At 36.4% G+C, this 18,492-nt stretch overlaps 1 protein-coding gene across 1 annotated transcript; it reads right to left on the bottom strand.

The window, feature by feature from the left end:
- Positions 1-550: 550 nt before the first annotated feature.
- On the bottom strand, positions 551-18,170 carry LOC132629796 (peptidyl-prolyl cis-trans isomerase CYP18-2). The gene is made up of 6 exons (XM_060345151.1): positions 17,998-18,170; positions 17,807-17,902; positions 17,651-17,712; positions 5,066-5,199; positions 3,186-3,270; positions 551-983 (listed from the first exon to the last, which is right to left on the bottom strand). The coding sequence occupies exons 1-6, from the start codon at positions 18,067-18,069 to the stop codon at positions 938-940; spliced, it is 495 nt and encodes a 164-aa protein (XP_060201134.1). The 5' UTR covers positions 18,070-18,170; the 3' UTR covers positions 551-937.
- Positions 18,171-18,492: the final 322 nt, after the last annotated feature.

The following is an 18,492-nucleotide window of genomic DNA, read 5'->3' as shown; positions in this document are numbered from 1 at the left end:
AACAAACAACCAAGTGACCGATACTCATTGCTTGGTCGTGATTAATGTCGCTTTATTTGGCGTTTCAGGTCCTAAAACAATAATTTATGATTTTAGGAAATTTTATGTGTATACTAACACACGGATTTTCCGGGGTTGACTGGTCCATTGCCAACATCCTTGTGACCGATACTCATTACTTGGTCATGATAACGCCGATATATTCGGCGTTTCGGGATCCCAAAACAGAAATTCATGGTTCTAGGAAATTTTGATGCATATTACACGGCCAGTGCGGATGAGGTTGAATAGAAATGGCCTTCGTCTCTTTCACATCATTAGCGGCTTTTATAATTAAACAAAACATAATAGAGAGCTTTTAATTAATTTAACAAAACAAAAAGGAAAAAGAAACAAGAAAAAAAAGCCACGCGGAAAAAAAAGGGGGGTAGAATACATTCAGAAAAAATAAAAAGAAAGACTAAGATTTGATTGATTAACATCTTGCACACCTAAACTATGATGAGTTTACCACCCCCGAAACTACTTTTTCCGGATTTGAATTGGATAATTAACGGAAGTGTCTTCTTGATATCAAAAGGTCAGTTGAAAGAGTGCCATTGACACTAAAAATAGCAAGAGGATTAAAAAGATACTTCTTGAGGACCTACTGGTTTTCGCCCTTCTCCTTTTCTCTGGAGTAAGGCTTACAAAACATGAAACACTACAGTTCTATTTGGCTTCTCAGGCAATTCTGATTCTCCAATATCATTTTGGTTCAGTTGCAGAAAACTAGTATCCACATCAACCACATACAGAGCTAGATCATTTTTTCACTTAGAAAGCAGAATCAAGAGCCGAAGAGGATATATCCTGGCTGTTATGACAACAGAATCACGAAACTTTCCCTTGCATGCTCTAGTTAATGTAACAAATTGTTTTTTGAAGTCGCAGAATATCAATCTTTGACTGTAGTCCTCAATATCTTCACATCATGGATTGGTCTGCATTGATATCAAAAGAAAATAGTAAGGGTAAATGGAACCTGAATTAAAGCTTTCATACTCATCGGTATGATTAAAGATTAGGGTAAATGGAACCTGAATTAGAGCTTTCATACTCATTAGTATGATTAAAGATAGGAACAAACTTCAAATGCACTAATAAGTTTTTTCCCGACACATGACATGCATTCAAATGTATAACAGGGAAGTATTCTCAACCTTTTCTACTGCAAGGACAAGTTGACCAGAACATTTACATACAAAGTGGTAAAATTATAAACTTTCATCTGCTCTATCAGTGGAAAGCAGGCCAAATCACTCTATCAGTGTCTCTCATCTGCTCTATGCAGATGACACTTTAATATTTTGTGGGGCAGAAAAGATCCAAGTGCAATATCTAAACTTAACTATCATGCTATTTGAAATCGTCTCGGGTCTCCATATCAATATGTTGAAGAGTAAGATTTATCCGGTGAATGCAGTGCCTAATCTGGATGAATTGGCAGATATAATGGCGTGTGAAATAGGCTCCTTTCCAACAACTTATCTAGGTCTGCCTCTAGGAGCAAAATTCAAAGCAGAAGAAGTATGGAATGGAGTTATAGAAAAGATGGAGAAAAGGCTAGGGAACTGGAAAATGCAGTACTTATCCATGGGAGGAAGATTAACACTCATTAATAGTGTTTTAGACAGCATCCCTACATATATGATGTCCCTTATACCAATGCCTTCTGAGGTGTTGAGTAAACTGGATAAACTGAGGAGAAACTTTCTTTGGGAAGGGAACAGTGAGGAGCATAAATTTCATTTAGTTAAATGGGAAAAAGTGATACTGCCTAAGGATCAAGGAGGATTGGGCATAAGAGATTTAAGCAAACACAGCAAGAGTCTACTTTTGAAATGGTGGTGGAGATTCAACCAAGGAACATCAACTTTATGGAAAGAGGTGGTCAGTGCCAAATATGGGAGACAAGATAATTGGTGCACCAAGAAAACCAGAGCTCCACATGGAGTGGGGCCTTGGAAACATATTAACAATTTGAAGGATAAATTCTTCCAAGATGTGTCTTTCAGGATTGGGAATGGTAACAAGGTTAAATTCTGGAAAGAGAGGTGGTTGCTCAATCTTCCATTGAAAGAGTCCCATCCTAGGCTTTTCTTAATAGCTACTGATCCGGATGCAACAGTCGCAAACAATAGAGAAGGCAACATTTGGGACTTAAAACTTCAGAAGGAATTTGCAAGATTGGGAGTTAGGTGAGCTCACTAATTTGTACAGTCTGCTAGAAGGTTGCTCAGTAAATCATCACATCCCAGACAGTCTCAAATGGAATGGTTCAAGCAAAGGATCCTACACAGTCAAGGAAGGCTACAGCAGACTTAACATGACAAATGCTTTAACTGACCATTGGCCTTGGAAACTGGTCTGGAAGACTAATCTCCCTCCAAAAGTCAAATGTTTCATTTGGACAGCTCTTCTAAATGGTACTCTCACTCAAGACAATCTCAAGAAGAAGGGTATTCAGATAGCTAGTAGATGCTTCATGTGCCACCTTACAGATGAGACAGTGAATCACTTGTTCTTACATTGCCCTGTGGCAACAACATTTGGTCCATGTATTGTGCAGTTTTTGGTATTAGCTGGTCAACACCACTCACCCTAAAAGAAGCAGTTGCTAGTTGGAGCCTATGGAAAGCGGATAGATCCATCGAGAAAATCTGGCAAATGGTACCAGCCTGTATATTTTGGTGTATTTGGATGGAAAGAAACAGCAGGTGTCATGAAGGGATTTCAACTCCTAACTGCTCCCTGAGATCTAAAAGCTTACTGTATCTTTTTAGCTGGAGCAATCTTTCCCCTGTAAATGATGCAATTTCCCTTTTAGATTTCATTAGTTCCCTCTCAATGGCTTAACAGCCTTGATTTTTGCTATAGGTTTTAACTCCCAGATCTTACTTATTTTTTTTTTTGTGTTCTGGAGTTATCACCTACTTTTTTCTCTGTAACTTTCTTGCATCTACTTGATGCTTTTCAATACAACCACTTACTTCATCAAAAAAAAAATTATAAACTTTCTGCAAATTTCATTTTCTCTAACCAAAGATAACCTGCATTATTGATGTTTCCTCTAAACAAAAATTTCATTTGTGTTTACATTCTCATGCTAATGTAAACACAAATGTGATAGGGAAGCACAATACCTGTCAGTATTATCAGTTTGTACACTGCCAAGTCTCTTGACAATTTCCATTCCTCGATAAACTCTTCCAAAAATAGTATGTTTACCTGATATCACATGAATGCAAACTTCATCAGCTTGCACTTAAACAGCTATCACTTCACCATAAGAACAGACTACAAACAAAAAAAACAAAAAAAGATGACAACTGTACTAGCCATGCTTATGCTAATTGCGGACTAGAGGGACATACCAACAGAGTTGGGGCAGAGTATTAAATTCAGCATAAAACCAATGTCTTAAACAATATTTTCTATAATTTCAAAGTACCACTTAAGTCATGTCAAGATGGCCTTGGATTCTTGGAGATAAATGACAAGAGAAAAATTAGAATTACATACGCATGAAAAAGAGAAAAGTGAACTACTGATATAGAAAAGGTATTAGCACACGTCTAAAGAGTATGATAAATAGACCTTGGGCGTAACTCAACCCCAAAAATTAGCTCATCGGGGAAGGGGATTGCCTAAGACCATATAAGAAGGCCTTCCCATTCCTAAATGAACGGTGTGGGACTCAATAGTGTTAATCACCTATACCTCAATGAGTTGGCTAGCTCTTCTAGAAGCGTAGTTTCATAAAACCCAAAATACAATATCAATGCATATATGGTACTTATCATTTTAGATCCTTCTTACCACAAACTCAAAGACCAACATAATGGAACAAGCCAATCTGCATATGCAGGGGTTTAGCCGTTTAGTTTATACTTACCCAACAAGAGTTAGGGGTTTGATCCCTTTTAGGTTTCCTTTATTTTGCAAACAAGTCTGTTACTTGGGTCCAAAATTTTAGAAATATGAACGAAGGAGACAAAGCACTCGACCAGTGAGTTAAGACTGGCTAACTGTCAAGTTGTGTCATTTTACTTAGGGCTCGAACTCCCATCCTGAACGACGGAGGCGCTCGACCAGTGAGTTGAGACGTGCTAACTGTCAAGTGGTGTCATTTTACTTTATCTATATATATTTCCATATTATTTACGTAGTAGTAAAAGATTTCGACGAAGCGCTGTCGTATGACTCTGCTTGGTCTAATGTAAATCCGCCCGTGTCTATGGCACTCAAAAGCATGGCTTTCAGGAAATAAAAATATATCCTCACAAATGCAGAATCTAATTTGTTTGTCTAACTGGAAAAAGGAAAATGTGAATGCCGTCAAAAGAATTGATCTCGGATTCATGTACCAAATATGTTAAGGCTGTCCTAATATGGTAGCTCATGAATTTTAAGACATAATTTAGAAAAGGAGTGAAGATTTCTTCCTCCAGCTTGGTTTGCTATGAATTTATCATCCTCAGTAGAAGCTAAAAGAGATTGACCAGCGTCTCATTATTGAAGAGCCTCCTCACATACATGGATAGATAGTTATCCATGAACTTAGCTCAAACATGTTGACATGGGGTTCATCTGAATTTTCAAGCTCCTTTTACTCACCATTTAAATGGTTCCTTATCTAGCTTCATGTTCGGTTATAAGTTATAGTTCTATTCTTTGATATACAAAACAGAAAAACATTGTTAAGGGAACAAGGTACCAAAAATAAATCAGCACATGCACTACAGCCAGCTGAGTCAACAATAAAAAGCCTAAAAAAAAAAAAAAGGGCAGCCCGGTGCACTAAGCTCCCGCTATGCGCGGGGTCCGGGGAAGGGCCGGACCACAAGGGTCTATTGTACGCAGCCTTACCTTGCATTTCTGCAAGAGGCTGTTTCCACGGCTCGAACCCGTGACCTCCTGGTCACATGGCAGCAACTTTACCAGTTACGCCAAGGCTCCCCTTCAATAATAAAAAGCCTATTCACACAAATTGATGGAAAACAACCTAGAAATGTGTACTTACCATCAAGTGACTGTGCAGGTGCCAAGGTGAAGAAAAATTGACTTCCATTTGTATTTGGCCCAGCATTAGCCATGGATATGATACCTGCTCCTGTATGCTTTAACTGTGGGTTTATCTCGTCGTCAAACTTCTGGCTGCAAGGTTAACTTAAGAAGTCACTCAAAGGCGAATTAGGCAAAAAGATGATCTCCTTCTTCAGGATGTCAAACAGACAAGTTTTAGTATGACCATAAATGATAATCGATAACAGTAAATGACTATTATTAGATGCCTCAATTAACTCTTCACCGTCAATCTCTTGATAATGAAGTATCTTTTTCGAAGGAGCTTGGAGATAACAAACTACACGCAAAACGACCACAGCTTAAGCATGTAGTAGAAAATTTTACGTCTGTTTGCAGCAACCTTGAATAGATAGTTAGCCCTATTGTTTGACAACAGAAAAAGATCCCCGGTTTTATTATGCCTCTAACAGATGTATGTCAGCAGCAACATAACTAAGTACTTGGCGTGCTGCTTCGGACTCAAACTTTAGTCACATCGGATTACCCATTCAATTCACTTCGTCTCTCGTTTTATCTTTCTTTTTTAATTTTTAAGCAAGTTTGCTAGATTTGTTCTGTATAAATAACTTTTCACAATTGCCAATTCATATGTACTAACATTGAATTATGAAATACATAAGATAATCCAGATTGTTAGTGCAACTGCTGGAATAATAACACTTCAAGAGATAGGAGCCATGCAAAGGAAAATACTTTCTGCTTGGCTTTTCAAACACAATCTGAGAATAACATATACTTCAATGTTCAACGAACGAGCGCTGAGCAATGCGCACTGAACCTGGTATTTAAGTGAAGAAGGGTAGAGAGGTGGGCCTATTATCCCCAAGTCTGTAAGCTGCAGTAGGTCCTAAGGGTTGGCCCCAAAATATTTCTCTTGTCACTTAATAAAAGAATTAACTTCAATGTTCAACTGAAGTGGCAACGAGGGGCTGCTGATCCATTTATAAAGGTGTGAAATATCACACATTATTACTCCCTAAGGCCTCATTTGTTTGCACTTAATCTTTAATCATTCAGATTGCAGTCATTAAGTCTGTTTTTTAGGTCTGAATCTTAATCATTCTTTTTCTAATTTTACAACCACTTAATGGATCTCAATAGATTTGAATTATTAAGATTTATAACGGCCTTAATATCATTAAGATGTCAATTCAAAGGTTTCTACAAAGATGGCATGCAGCTCTATCACAGAGCAGAAGGCGAAGAAATTAGAAACCCAAACTCAAAAAATAGCCATCAAATCATACCCCAAAAAAAAAAATCAATTCCATGGCAGAAATCCAAGAACGAGAACCCCCAATTCAAAAATGGCATGTGCCATGTCATGATTCACCACAATTCTTTAAGCTACTCACTCCACCCAGGGGCGGAACCAGAATATTTGATAAGGGGGTTCAAGAAAATTAAAAAATAAACACGCGAAGAAATCAAAACAAACACAATTCTCTATTGAAAGTGCAAGTATATTACTACAACTGTACACGACGAGGTTTCATTCCTTGAAATGTTTTTATAATAACATCATTAGAGATCCTATTAAACACATCTTTTTCTACATAAGGCACCAAGCAACCACTAAAATAACTCTCATTCATTCGACTCCACAAGTCATTCTTGCTAAACTTCATTACCGAAAAAGTTCTTTCAACGGATGCAGTGGCAAGAGCAAGGCAAGTTTCACTAAGAGGAATACAAGCAGGCGCGGAGCTACAGGGGTGGCAACCGAACCCCCTTCGTCGGAAAATTGCACTATATATATACTGCGAATTTTTTTATTCATGTACAAATATTATTTTTGCATCCCCTTAACAAATGGAGATTGTGGATCAGTGGATAAGGCGCCTGTGATTGAGCCCGCGGTCGCGGGTTCGATTCTCGGCAATGACACATTTTTTTACTTTTTTCATCCAGTCCCTTAAAAAAAAACGACGTCACTTTATTTATTATTATTAAAAAAAACGTGGGCCATTTGGCTGGGATATAGAATCCCTAATTTCAAAAGTGTTAACATTGTTCTACTGACTACTGCGCCTCCAACTCTGTCATTTCTTCTTGGTCCATGGCTTCCAAATCCAAGGTATTTCTTTTTTTTCCCTCTTTTTTTTTTTAACCATACTCAAAATCACAATAAATCCATTATTGTTTCTTGTTAATCAACCCATTTTGTGAAATGGGTAGCTGACCCATTTTCCATCCATGAACCCCAAGCCTTGATTGTTTTAATTTTTAAATGTTGTTTGTTTGCAAAATTGGTCTTCTAGATATTTATTTTTAGCTAATAAAAGAATCAAAGTGTAGATTTTTATTTAGTAATCAATTCCCTTTTATGTGTGTTGGATTGTGGTTAAGTTGTTTTCTTGCTTATTGAGACATTTGGTAGAGTTTTTGAAATGGGATATGCTTAAGGAGTTAAGGTTACTAATTGTTTTTTGCTGTATTGCTATATACAAGATTGAGTTTTTATTCTCACAGTTAGATGTTCTTAAATAGGCTTTATTTTATTGGCTTTTAAGATTGACATTGTGTCTTTAATTCTAACTAATTTTTTTTATTATAATTCAGTCTCAAAAGTCAGTGAAGAATTATTTTACCAAAGTTCCAAAATCCAGTTTGGACTCTCATGATCAACCTAATCTAGAAGAAAATGTCAACCACTAAGAAGTACCATTGCTTTCTTCTCAGGAATTTGATTTGAATTCTTTAAAGCATGATCCGGGTGAAAGAACTCAAATCTTGGACTTTCATCCAAATCATCGTGATGTCATTCGAAGAGAATACCTTAGGAGAGGTCCTTGTCAACCTCGGCTTAAAGAGTATCCTAAAACAAAAGTTTCTAGAGACATGCGTCGTTTTAATCCTCAGTGGTTTAGTGAGTATTCTAATTGGTTAGAGTATAGTGAAAGTAAAGATGCAGTCTTTTATTTGAATTGCTATCTATTTGCAAACGATAATATTCATCAAGGAGGGGGTGATGTATTTTCGGCCATAGGGTTTAGGAGTTGGCAAAAAAAGAAGAGTCTTAAAAAACATGTTGGTGGTGGAAATAGCATTCATAATCAGGCAAGAAAGAATTGTGAAGATCTAGTGCGACAGGAACAATCTATTCAATCTGCACTAGTGAGGCAAGATTCTCAATTTAAGCATGAATATTGGCTCTGCTTAACTGCTTCAGTTGATGTTGTAAGGCTTCTTTTGATGAGCTTAACAAATGCTTACAGAAAAAAGAGCAAGATATCGTAAATGCCATGCTTAACAAATGCAACATTTACGATATCTTGCTCTTTTTTCTGTAAGCATTTGTTAAGCTCATCTGTGATTGCTAAAATATCTCTCATCAAATGCAACATCAAATGTTTGACATGCTCTGAGAAATCCCATTGCATTGGCGCTTTCATCTGGACAATGTGAATCAACAACAATATCATTAAGTACATCAACAATTGAACCAAACATAAGAATAAAGTTACTAAAAGATTTGTAGTGGTATCCCCAACGAGTATCACAAGCTCTAGTAAGACCAAATTCTTGATGCAAGCCTCTACCAGTTTCAAGTTCACCCATATCTAATGCCTCTTGAACTCTTTCTTTTGAGATTCTTGATATTCATCCATGCGTTTAAAAGAAGCTCCCAACATATTCAAAATACTTGAAACCAATAGTACAAGCTCCCCCACTTCAACACACTTTTTAGAAACCGCAACAACACTTAGTTGAAGTTGATGAGCAAAGCAATGAACAGAATGAGCCGATCTACTTTCTTGCTTAATCAACATTTTAAGGCCATTGATTCTACCTTGCATATTACTTGCCCCATCATAACATTGTCCACGTACATAAGAAAGACTCAAGGAATGTTGAGCAAGTAAATTAACAATTGCTTCTTTTAGAGATGATGCACAAGTATCTTGAACATGAATAATGTCGATAAGTCGCTCCATCACAAATCCCATTCTATCAACATATCGTAAAACAACGGCCATTTGCCCCTTGCGCGATACATCAAAAGATTCATCAACCAACAAGGCAAAGTAATCACCATTTAATTCTTCTATGATAGCCTTAATTGTTTCAATTTTGCATGCAGTCACAATTTCTTTTTGAATCATTGGAGAAGTCATCAGATCATTTTGTGAAGCATGTTTCAATACAAAATCTTTAATGTTATCACACCTTTCAGAATACCATGAAAGAATTTCAAGAAAATTACCTCTGCTAAGTGATCATTTAGATTCATCATGACCCCGAAATGCCAATCCTTGATTCAAAAGAAGCCTTACAACATCAACTGAAGCAGTTAAGCGGAGCCAATACTCATGCTTAAATTGAGAATCTTGCCTCACTAGTGCAGATTGAATAGATTGTTCTTGTCGCACTAGATCTTCACAATTCTTTCTTGCCTGATTATGAATGCTATTTCCGCCACCAACATGTTTTTTAAGACTTCTTTTTTTGCCAACTCCTAAACCCTATGGCCGAAAATACATCACCCCCTCCTTGATGAATATTATCGTTTGCAAATAGATAGCAATTCAAACAAAAGACTGCATCTTTACTTTCACTATACTCTAACCAATTAGAATACTCACTAAACCACTGAGGATTAAAACGACGCATGTCTCTAGAAACTTTTGTTTTAGGATACTCTTTAAGCCGAGGTTGACAAGGACCTCTCCTAAGGTATTCTCTTCGAATGACATCACGATGATTTGGATGAAAGTCCAAGATTTGAATTCTTTCACCCGGATCATGCTTTAAAGAATTCAAATCAAATTCCTGAGAAGAAAGCAATGGTACTTCTGAGTGGTTGACATTTTCTTCTAGATTAGGTTGATCATGAGAGTCCAAACTGGATTTTGGAACTTTGGTAAAATAATTCTTCACTGACTTTTGAGACTGAATTATAATAAAAAAATTAGTTAGAATTAAAGACACAATGTCAATCTTAAAAGCCAATAAAATAAAGCCTATTTAAGAACATCTAACTGTGAGAATAAAAACTCAATCTTGTATATAGCAATACAGCAAAAAACAATTAGTAACCTTAACTCCTTAAGCATATCCCATTTCAAAAACTCTACCAAATGTCTCAATAAGCAAGAAAACAACTTAACCACAATCTAACACACATAAAAGGGAATTGATTACTAAATAAAAATCTACACTTTGATTCTTTTATTAGCTAAAAATAAATATCTAGAAGACCAATTTTGCAAACAAACAACATTTAAAAATTAAAACAATCAAGGCTTGGGGTTCATGGATGGAAAATGGGTCAGCTACCCATTTCACAAAATGGGTTGATTAACAAGAAACAATAATGGATTTATTGTGATTTTGAGTATGATTAAAAAAAAAAAAAAAGGGAAAAAAAAGAAATACCTTGGAATTGGATTTGGAAGCCATGGACCAAGAAGAAATGACAGAGTTGGAGGCGCAGTAGTCAGTAGAACAAATGAACAATGTTAACACTTTTGAAATTAGGGATTTTATATCCCAGCCAAATGGCCCACGTTTTTTTTAATAATAATAAATAAAGTGACGTCGTTTTTTTTAAGGGACTGGCCGACTGGATGAAAAAAGTAAAAAAATGTGTCATTGCTGAGAATCGAACCCGCGACCGCGAGCTCAATCACAGGCGCCTTATCCACTGATCCACAATCTCCATTTGTTAAGGGGATGCAAAAATAATATTTGTACATGAATAAAAAAATTCGCAGTATATATATAGTGCAATTTTCCGACGAAGGGGGTTCGGTTGCCACCTCTCGCACCCCTGTAGCTCCGCCCCTGACTCCACCCATCAAGTTTAATATTCATTTACAATTTATAAAGTGTTAATCAAGTTTAATATTCATCTACAATTTATAAAGTGAGTTGATTTTTCTGCAGGTTGACACATACTTTTCAATGCAAGATTTAAACAATGAACGACACATGATGCTCAAAAAACAATAACGAAAAGTTTGTTCAACAATAGAACCGGCAAGCTTCATATTACCTACATTATCAGTGATCACTTGAACAACATTTTTTGCATCAACATCTTCTATGGCTTTGATAAACAAATGAGCTATATATTCACCATCCTTGACAGTCCCACTTGAATTGACTGATTTCAAGAATATTAATCTGGCACTAGATGCTCCCATTATATTTATCAGTGGTCGCCTTTCATAACAGACCATCTATCCGAACAAATTGACAATCCTTTTTTTTTTTGCCTGTGTATCTCTAATAGGTTGTAATTTTCTATCTATATGAGCCTTTTCTTGGGCCAAAAGAGTTGTTCTTAATCTATTAAAAATTGGCGGAACACAACCACATATAGGATTCGTTGCCAAGAATTCCGAACACTTTCTAAAGTAGGGAGAATTTGCAAGGTTAAATGATAAACCTGATGCGTAGAACATACAAGCCGCCAACTTGTCAGCCGTGTTTCTATTACAAATGCTAAAAGATTTCTGTTGTGCTCTAACATTTGAACCTTTTTTTTCATCTATAATAAATATGAGCTTTCTGGTAGAGATACATAATCTGTCTTTTTTCTTGCATCTCGTTGTTTTGTTGTCTTTTCAGCTTCTTCATCTTCAATGTTGCACATATTTCATGGCTAATTCTTTTGCATATTACAACTCATGACCAAAGAGCTTTAAAAGATGCGCTTTAACTTTAGAATATGAACCCGTAACTCTTTTATTGTATAAATTACAAGACCACACCATTAGGAGCAACTAAAAGAACCTTAACATGATTCCATAAAGGTTTGTCATCAAAATTTGATGCAACACTTTTTGTTCGTCTCGAAATACCCTTTCCTTTTTGTTTTTCAGCCGTTGATTATGCCATTTAATGGGATATTGGATGAATAAGTTCTGAATTTTTTTCCCTACAGAACAGACAAGCGGAGAGAAAGAATGGTATAGTTGTCTCTATTCTTGGTCTTTGGAGGAAAAGTTGGGAGAGAAAAGACCTTTTGCTGACAAAGTGTGCACTCTGTGATGATAATTTAGACTTTTTGAGCAAGAAATTTGCTTTTGACGCCCCCGGAAGACATTTCTTAGACATAGTACAACATAGCATTAAACGAGATGTGTACCCACGTTATTTTATTATTTTTAATTTTAAAATATTTTTTAGTTCTAAAGAAAATATAATTATTATTCAAACCCCAGAACTCAAACCCCAAAATCATATAACCTTAACTGTTGTTTAATTACATATGATAGTGTATATATCTTGTTATCAATTAAATTAGTATCATAAAGTTAATTGTTAGTTTCAATTAAATATATAATTGCTTTTCAAGTATTTCGATAGTTCAGAACTATAGGAAGAATCAAATGATCTAACAAAACGGGGTCCCTATTATGATAGTGTATATATCTTGTTATCGGTTAAATTAGTTAGATAAAGTCAATCGTTAGTTTCCAATAAATATATAATTACAGTGTTCGGAACTTGTATTGATAGGAAATATCACTTTTCAAGTATTTCGATAGTTCAGAACTATAGGAAGAATCAAATGATCTAACAAAACGGGGTCCCTATTATGATAGTGTATATATCTTGTTATTGGTTAAATTATTAGATAAAGTCAATCGTTAGTTTCCAATAAATATATAATTACAGTGTTCGGAACTTGTATTGATAGGAAATATCAAATGATCTAATAAAACGAGATCCATATTATGATAGTGTGGAAACAGAGTGTGATCGATCTCGTCACACTATCATATTATGTATCAATCTCAGATATTGATGACGAACCGTTATGGAATCATGTTAAGGTTCTCTTAGTTGCTCATAATGGTGTGGTCTTGTGATTTTTGCAATAAAGAGTTACGGGTTCATACTCTAAAATTAAAGTGCATCTCTTAAAGTTCTCTAGTCATGGGTTGCAATATGCAAAGACATCGACAACGAAATATGTGCAACATTGAGGATGGGCAATGAAGAAGCTGAAAAAGAAAAAACCAACAGCACAACTGTATGCAAGAAGAAAGGCAGATTATGTATCTCTAGCAGGAGGCTCATATTTTCACAGCCCCCCCCCCCCCCCCCAAAAAAAAGGAACAAAAGTTAGAACACGCAGAAATCTTTTAGCATTTGTAACAGAAACACTGCTGACAAGTTGGCGGCTCGTATGTTCTACACTATATTTATTATTTAACCTTGCAAATTCTCCTTACTTATAAAGTATTCGGAGTTTTTGGCAGCGAATCATATACCTTATTATGTTCCGCCATCTTATTATACGTTAAGAACAACTCTTTTGGCCCAAGAAATGACTCATAAAGAAAGAAAATTACAACCTATTAGAGATACATGGAAAAGAAAAGGATTGTCAACTTAGTCGGATGGATGGTCTAATATTAAAAGGCGACCGTTGATAAATATAATGGAAGCATCTAGTGGCGGACCAACATTCTTGAAATCAATCAATTCAAGTGGGATTGTTGAGGGTGAATATATAGCTCAGTTGTTTATTAAAGTCACTGAAGATGTCAATGCAAAAAAAGTTGTTCAAGCGATTATTATAATGCAGGTAATATGAAGTTTCTCGGTTCCATTGTTGAGCAAACTTTTCTACACATATTTTGGACACATGTGCCGTTCAATGTTTAAATCTTGCGTTGAAAATTATGTGTCAGCCTTCAAAAAAGTCAACTTACTTTATAAATTGTTGATGGATATTAAACTTAATTGATGAAGCCAGTAGCTTTAAAGAATTTTGTGGTGAATCATGTCAGGGAGAATGCCTTTTCCAAAAGCACTCGAATTTATCTTTGTTGAAAGTTGCAAAAACAAGGTTTGCTTCCCATGACTTCTGGTATTCATAAAGTAAAGTCATCATTGGAAAAAATAGTGATGGATAACGAAAGGAAGAATCATGAGAGATAAAGCAATTGAACAAAATCTCCTGAGATGAATATGATGAATGGTGGCAGAGTATTGAATACATTTTTAAGTGTACGGAACCAATTGTATCGAATTTTTTTATCCAAATGGTACTGATTGAAGGACAAATCCAATAAAAGGGTTTGTCGGGATTTCCATAGCTAAAATGGCAAAAAACGCATGGCTCGTGCTGCACTTCAGTGTGCAACTTTCACGTCAAAAAAGAACCGGTCAGTGGAAATGTATTTACACTGAAGGTGCTCTAACACACATGAGCCTTCAATGAATATTTTGAATTTTGGAGAAAGGCTCATCCTTTGAGGAAAACCTTCAATGTATATTTTAAATTACAGAGAATCCGAGAAAGTACTTTTTTCTACACTAAAGGTGCTCAAACACACATAAGCCTTCAGTGAATATTTTGGATTTTGGAGAAAGGCTCATCCTTTGAGAAACACCTTCAATGTATATTTTAAATTACGGAGAATCCGAGAAAGTACTTTTTTCTACATTGAAGGTGCTCTAACACACATGAGCCTTCAGTGAATATTTTGAATTTTGGAGAAAGGCTCATCCTTCGACAAACACCTTCAATGTATATTTTAAATTATGGAGAATATGACTTTTTGGTGGTCATTTGACTAACTTAATTTGAATAGCAAATTATTTCAAATTTGTAACTTCTAAAGGTATGTTTGATTTGTTTTACATCTCTAACTCTTTCCTTACTTTTATTTGTTATATTTCCAAAATCTTAAAATATCTTGTTTAATACTTTGTTGTGTGAGTTGTAGGAAAATGGATGAAAATCATGCCATTTTGGAGAGTGTCTACATGCCTGCCTACAACTTGAGAATAAAAGACTGAGTTACTACACTCTACAAGGCACAAGCTACATGTAAATTTTCTACATAATGTCTCATAATAGTGCATATTTTCTAGCAATATTTTTAGATTTGTGGGATTACATTGGGTATGTTGTTGTTTTGCCGAATCCCCGCACCCGTATCTGCACCTAGATCCATATCCCAGAATCTTAAAATTTAGATCATGAAGGATACGAGTTTTGGATCCGCACTCGTGTCGGACACCCGCACCCGAGTCCGAGCAACTTAAGAATTTACTAAGTTGTCTACATGTCATTGACTTCTTCCAACATTGATCTTTGGAGGAAGATTTGGCACAACAAGCACTTGAAGGTTTTTTGTTTTTCTTGGTTTGTGGCTAAGGAAGTCTCAATAAGAAGACATACAAGCTTTGGGGCATTACTCCCATGGTAATTTGGTGGGCAATTTGGATTTTGGGTTGAAAGAAACAATAGAATTTTTAAAGGTAAACCTACCAATAAATACAGTCTTAAGCATAAATGCATCTTTGCTAGCGTTGGATGCAACATGACCTTTGTAAACAACAACATACCTAGTGTAATCCAACATTTGGGGACTGGATAGGGTAAGTTGTACGCAAACCTTACCCCTAGCTTTGTTTCCGATAGACCCTCGGCTCAAAAGGAGTGAAATCAAAGCAAGATTGAAAAGAAACAACAACAACAACAACATACCCAATGAAATCCCACAATGTGAGGTCTGAGGAGGGTAAAGTGTACGCAGACCATACCCCTATCTCGAAGACAGGGAGGCTGTTTTCGAAAGACCCTCGGCTCAAGAGAAATCACAACGAGAAAGGTTAGATAAGCACAAGCAGTTCAAAGCAGAATGCAAATGAAACTAAAGAAAGCGAATAAGTCAATAAAGCAGTCTGAAAAAAAAAAGGGAACAGTAGCTACCACAAATAAATAAGATAATCAAAGTACAAGAAACCACATATAGTAGCAAGAAACAAAGGGCAATAGACTATAGATCGAAACGACTACCTACTAGCCTTCTACCCTAATATGAGTCCTCCAAAACCTCCTATCTAGGGTCATGTCCTCGGTAAGCTGAACCTGCGCCATGTCCTGTCTCAGCACCTCTCCCCAATACTTTTTCGGCCTACCCCGACCTCTTTTGAAACCATCCATAGCTAACCTCTCACACCTCCGCACTGGAGCATCTGTGCCTCTCCTCCTCACATGCCCAAACCATTTCAGCCTCGCTTCCCTCATCTTGTCCTCCACTGATGCTGCTCTAACCTTATCCCGGATATTTTCATTCCTAATCCTATCTCGCCTGGTGTGCCCACACATCCATCGCAACATTCTCATTTTCGCAACTTTCATCTTTTGGATGTGAGAGCTCTTGACTGCCCAACACTCTGCCCTGTACAACAAGGTCGGTCTCACAACCACTTAGTAGAACCTACCTTTAAGTTTTAGTGGCACAAAATAGTATGTAACTGATGTAGATATCATGTAGATACTAACTAAAAGTACTACTAACTAATATTACTAAATAGGTGGAAGATGAGCAGAGGAGGCTAGCCCACTGGCTCTACCACATAAAAGTACAGCAACACTAGCAACATGACCTTCATAAATGATTTAGATATTGCACACTTAGTAATTTCCAATGCGATGTCTTAGTGTTGTCGTACCATTTATGTAAATTCAACTTATAAGTTTTTTAATATCAATAATTTAGAAATGTATGAATTAAGCAGATCCTAAAGATATATTTGATACAAAATCAAACTATTTATGAAATTGATGCCAATTTAAGTTATTGCGTTTTAATATTTTATTTATGAAACACTCTCTCTATACTAGAAGATTCAGACATGCATATATGAATGCTTTTTGAGATATTGGACAGACGGCAATAGGCAGTAGTGTTTTCCAGCACGTGAATACCAAATAGATGGCATGCTGCCTCACAAGAGCAATAAAGTTCATTTCCACTAGTTTCCTTTCTAATTCTTGGATAAAGTAAGATGAATTAAACACCATCATCCACATCCCAGAAAAAGAACAATTAAAGAAGCCAAAGGATAAATCTTTTAGATGAATGAACTAAGAATGAGTAGAAGGGCAGAATAAAGAGGAATGAGCTAGTGAACAACAGCAGGCATAGCCAGTTTCCCACAACAGAAAAGTAAACAAAACATACCTCATTCAGGAAAAGGGCAGTCCGGTGCACTAAGCTCCCGCTATGCGCGGGGTCCAGGGAAGGGCCGGACCACAAGGGTCTATTGTACGCAGCCTTACCTTGCATTTCTGCAAGAGGCTGTTTCCACGGCTCGAACCCGTGACCTCCTGTTCACATGACAGCAACTTTACCGGTTACGCCAAGGCTCCCCTTCAAAACATACCTCATTCAGGAAAGAACAGAAAATGTTTTGATCCCCAAGACTAACTAGATTGGTTTCCACGTAACTTGCTCTTCAACAAGAACTATTTATATTATCTACCTCTTGCGCCACTTGACCTTCCCCTATCAACAACAACATACCCTATATGATCCCACATGGTGCGGTCTGGGGAGGGTGGGGTGTACACAGACCTTACCCCTTCCTTGTGGGGTAGAGAGTTTATTTCCGATAGACCCTCGGCTCAAGAAAACGTTTACAAAACAAAAAAAACGGTTTGACAAATGCACAAGTAAAAGCGGTGGTGAAAATTAAATGCAATTTGAAGTCAATGAGATACACATTTAGTATTATTGACAACATTTAGGTGTTTACATACCCATAGATAGATTCTCCGCCTCTTCCGGTACCAGTGGGGTCTCCACCTTGAACAATAAAATCCTAAACCACAAACCGAGAAACCCCCAAAAAAAAAAAATGAAAAAACAACATAAATAAAGACTCAAAACTAGTACGAGATGAGAAAAAGCGAAACCTTAATAATTCTGTGAAACTTGACATTATCATAATAGCCTCTTCGAGCAAGCTCTATGAAATTCCGGCACGTTCTTGGGGCATGCTTGTAATACATCTGAAGAAATTACAAATTTCAATTTTTTCCTCATTACCTAAAAAACTCCTAACTTTGAAAAAATAACAAAAAGAAGAAGAAGAGTAAAGTAGTACCTCAAGTGTAATGGAACCCATGGAAGTTTCTAGAGTTACCTCTGGTGGCCCACCTTCTGCACTCGGCCACATCTCTGCTTACACTAATACTACTATTATTTTACTCTTTAGAAGAAAAAGAGGGGTTTTTCAGTGAAGAAATTTTGAAATAATGGTGAAAGTGGTCAATAGCGTATTATGCTCTATATAGGTCGAATAGCAGAGCGGGCTTGCATTTGGGTCGGGTTATATACACAATCAAGGTTTTTCTAATTTAGTATTAGGTTAATAATGGGATGAGGCACTAGTATCCGAACTTTGTCCTAAGTTGCTGCGACATATCTTATTTTTATTGGGATCCTATTACCCCCTAAACTATTTTAAAGTGTAATAAATGTCACCCTACATGCTGACGTGGCATAGAGAACTAAATATTTAATAGGCAGTGAAATAAACGAGCCACGTGTAATTTCGCAATTATTTCAATTTTTTTTTTAAATCTATTGCATTTTTTCC

This window comes from Lycium barbarum, chromosome 3 (genome assembly GCF_019175385.1).
Source record: "Lycium barbarum isolate Lr01 chromosome 3, ASM1917538v2, whole genome shotgun sequence".
Lineage (NCBI taxonomy): Eukaryota > Viridiplantae > Streptophyta > Magnoliopsida > Solanales > Solanaceae > Lycium > Lycium barbarum.
Note: the sequence above shows the minus strand (reverse complement) of the source record. Positions and strands in the feature narration are given on the sequence as shown.

Bases quoted from the DNA above. Each gene is read 5' to 3' on its own strand.
- LOC132629796 (XM_060345151.1), bottom strand. From the start codon at position 18,069: ATGTGGCCGAGTGCAGAAGGTGGGCCACCAGAGGTAACTCTAGAAACT. The intron at 17,903-17,997 runs GTACTACTTTAC...TAATTTCTTCAG, and splicing joins TGGGTTCCATTACACTTGAG to ATGTATTACAAGCATGCCCC. The intron at 984-3,185 runs GTATTGTGCTTC...ATATCAATGCAG, and splicing joins CAAACTGATAATACTGACAG to ACCAATCCATGATGTGAAGA.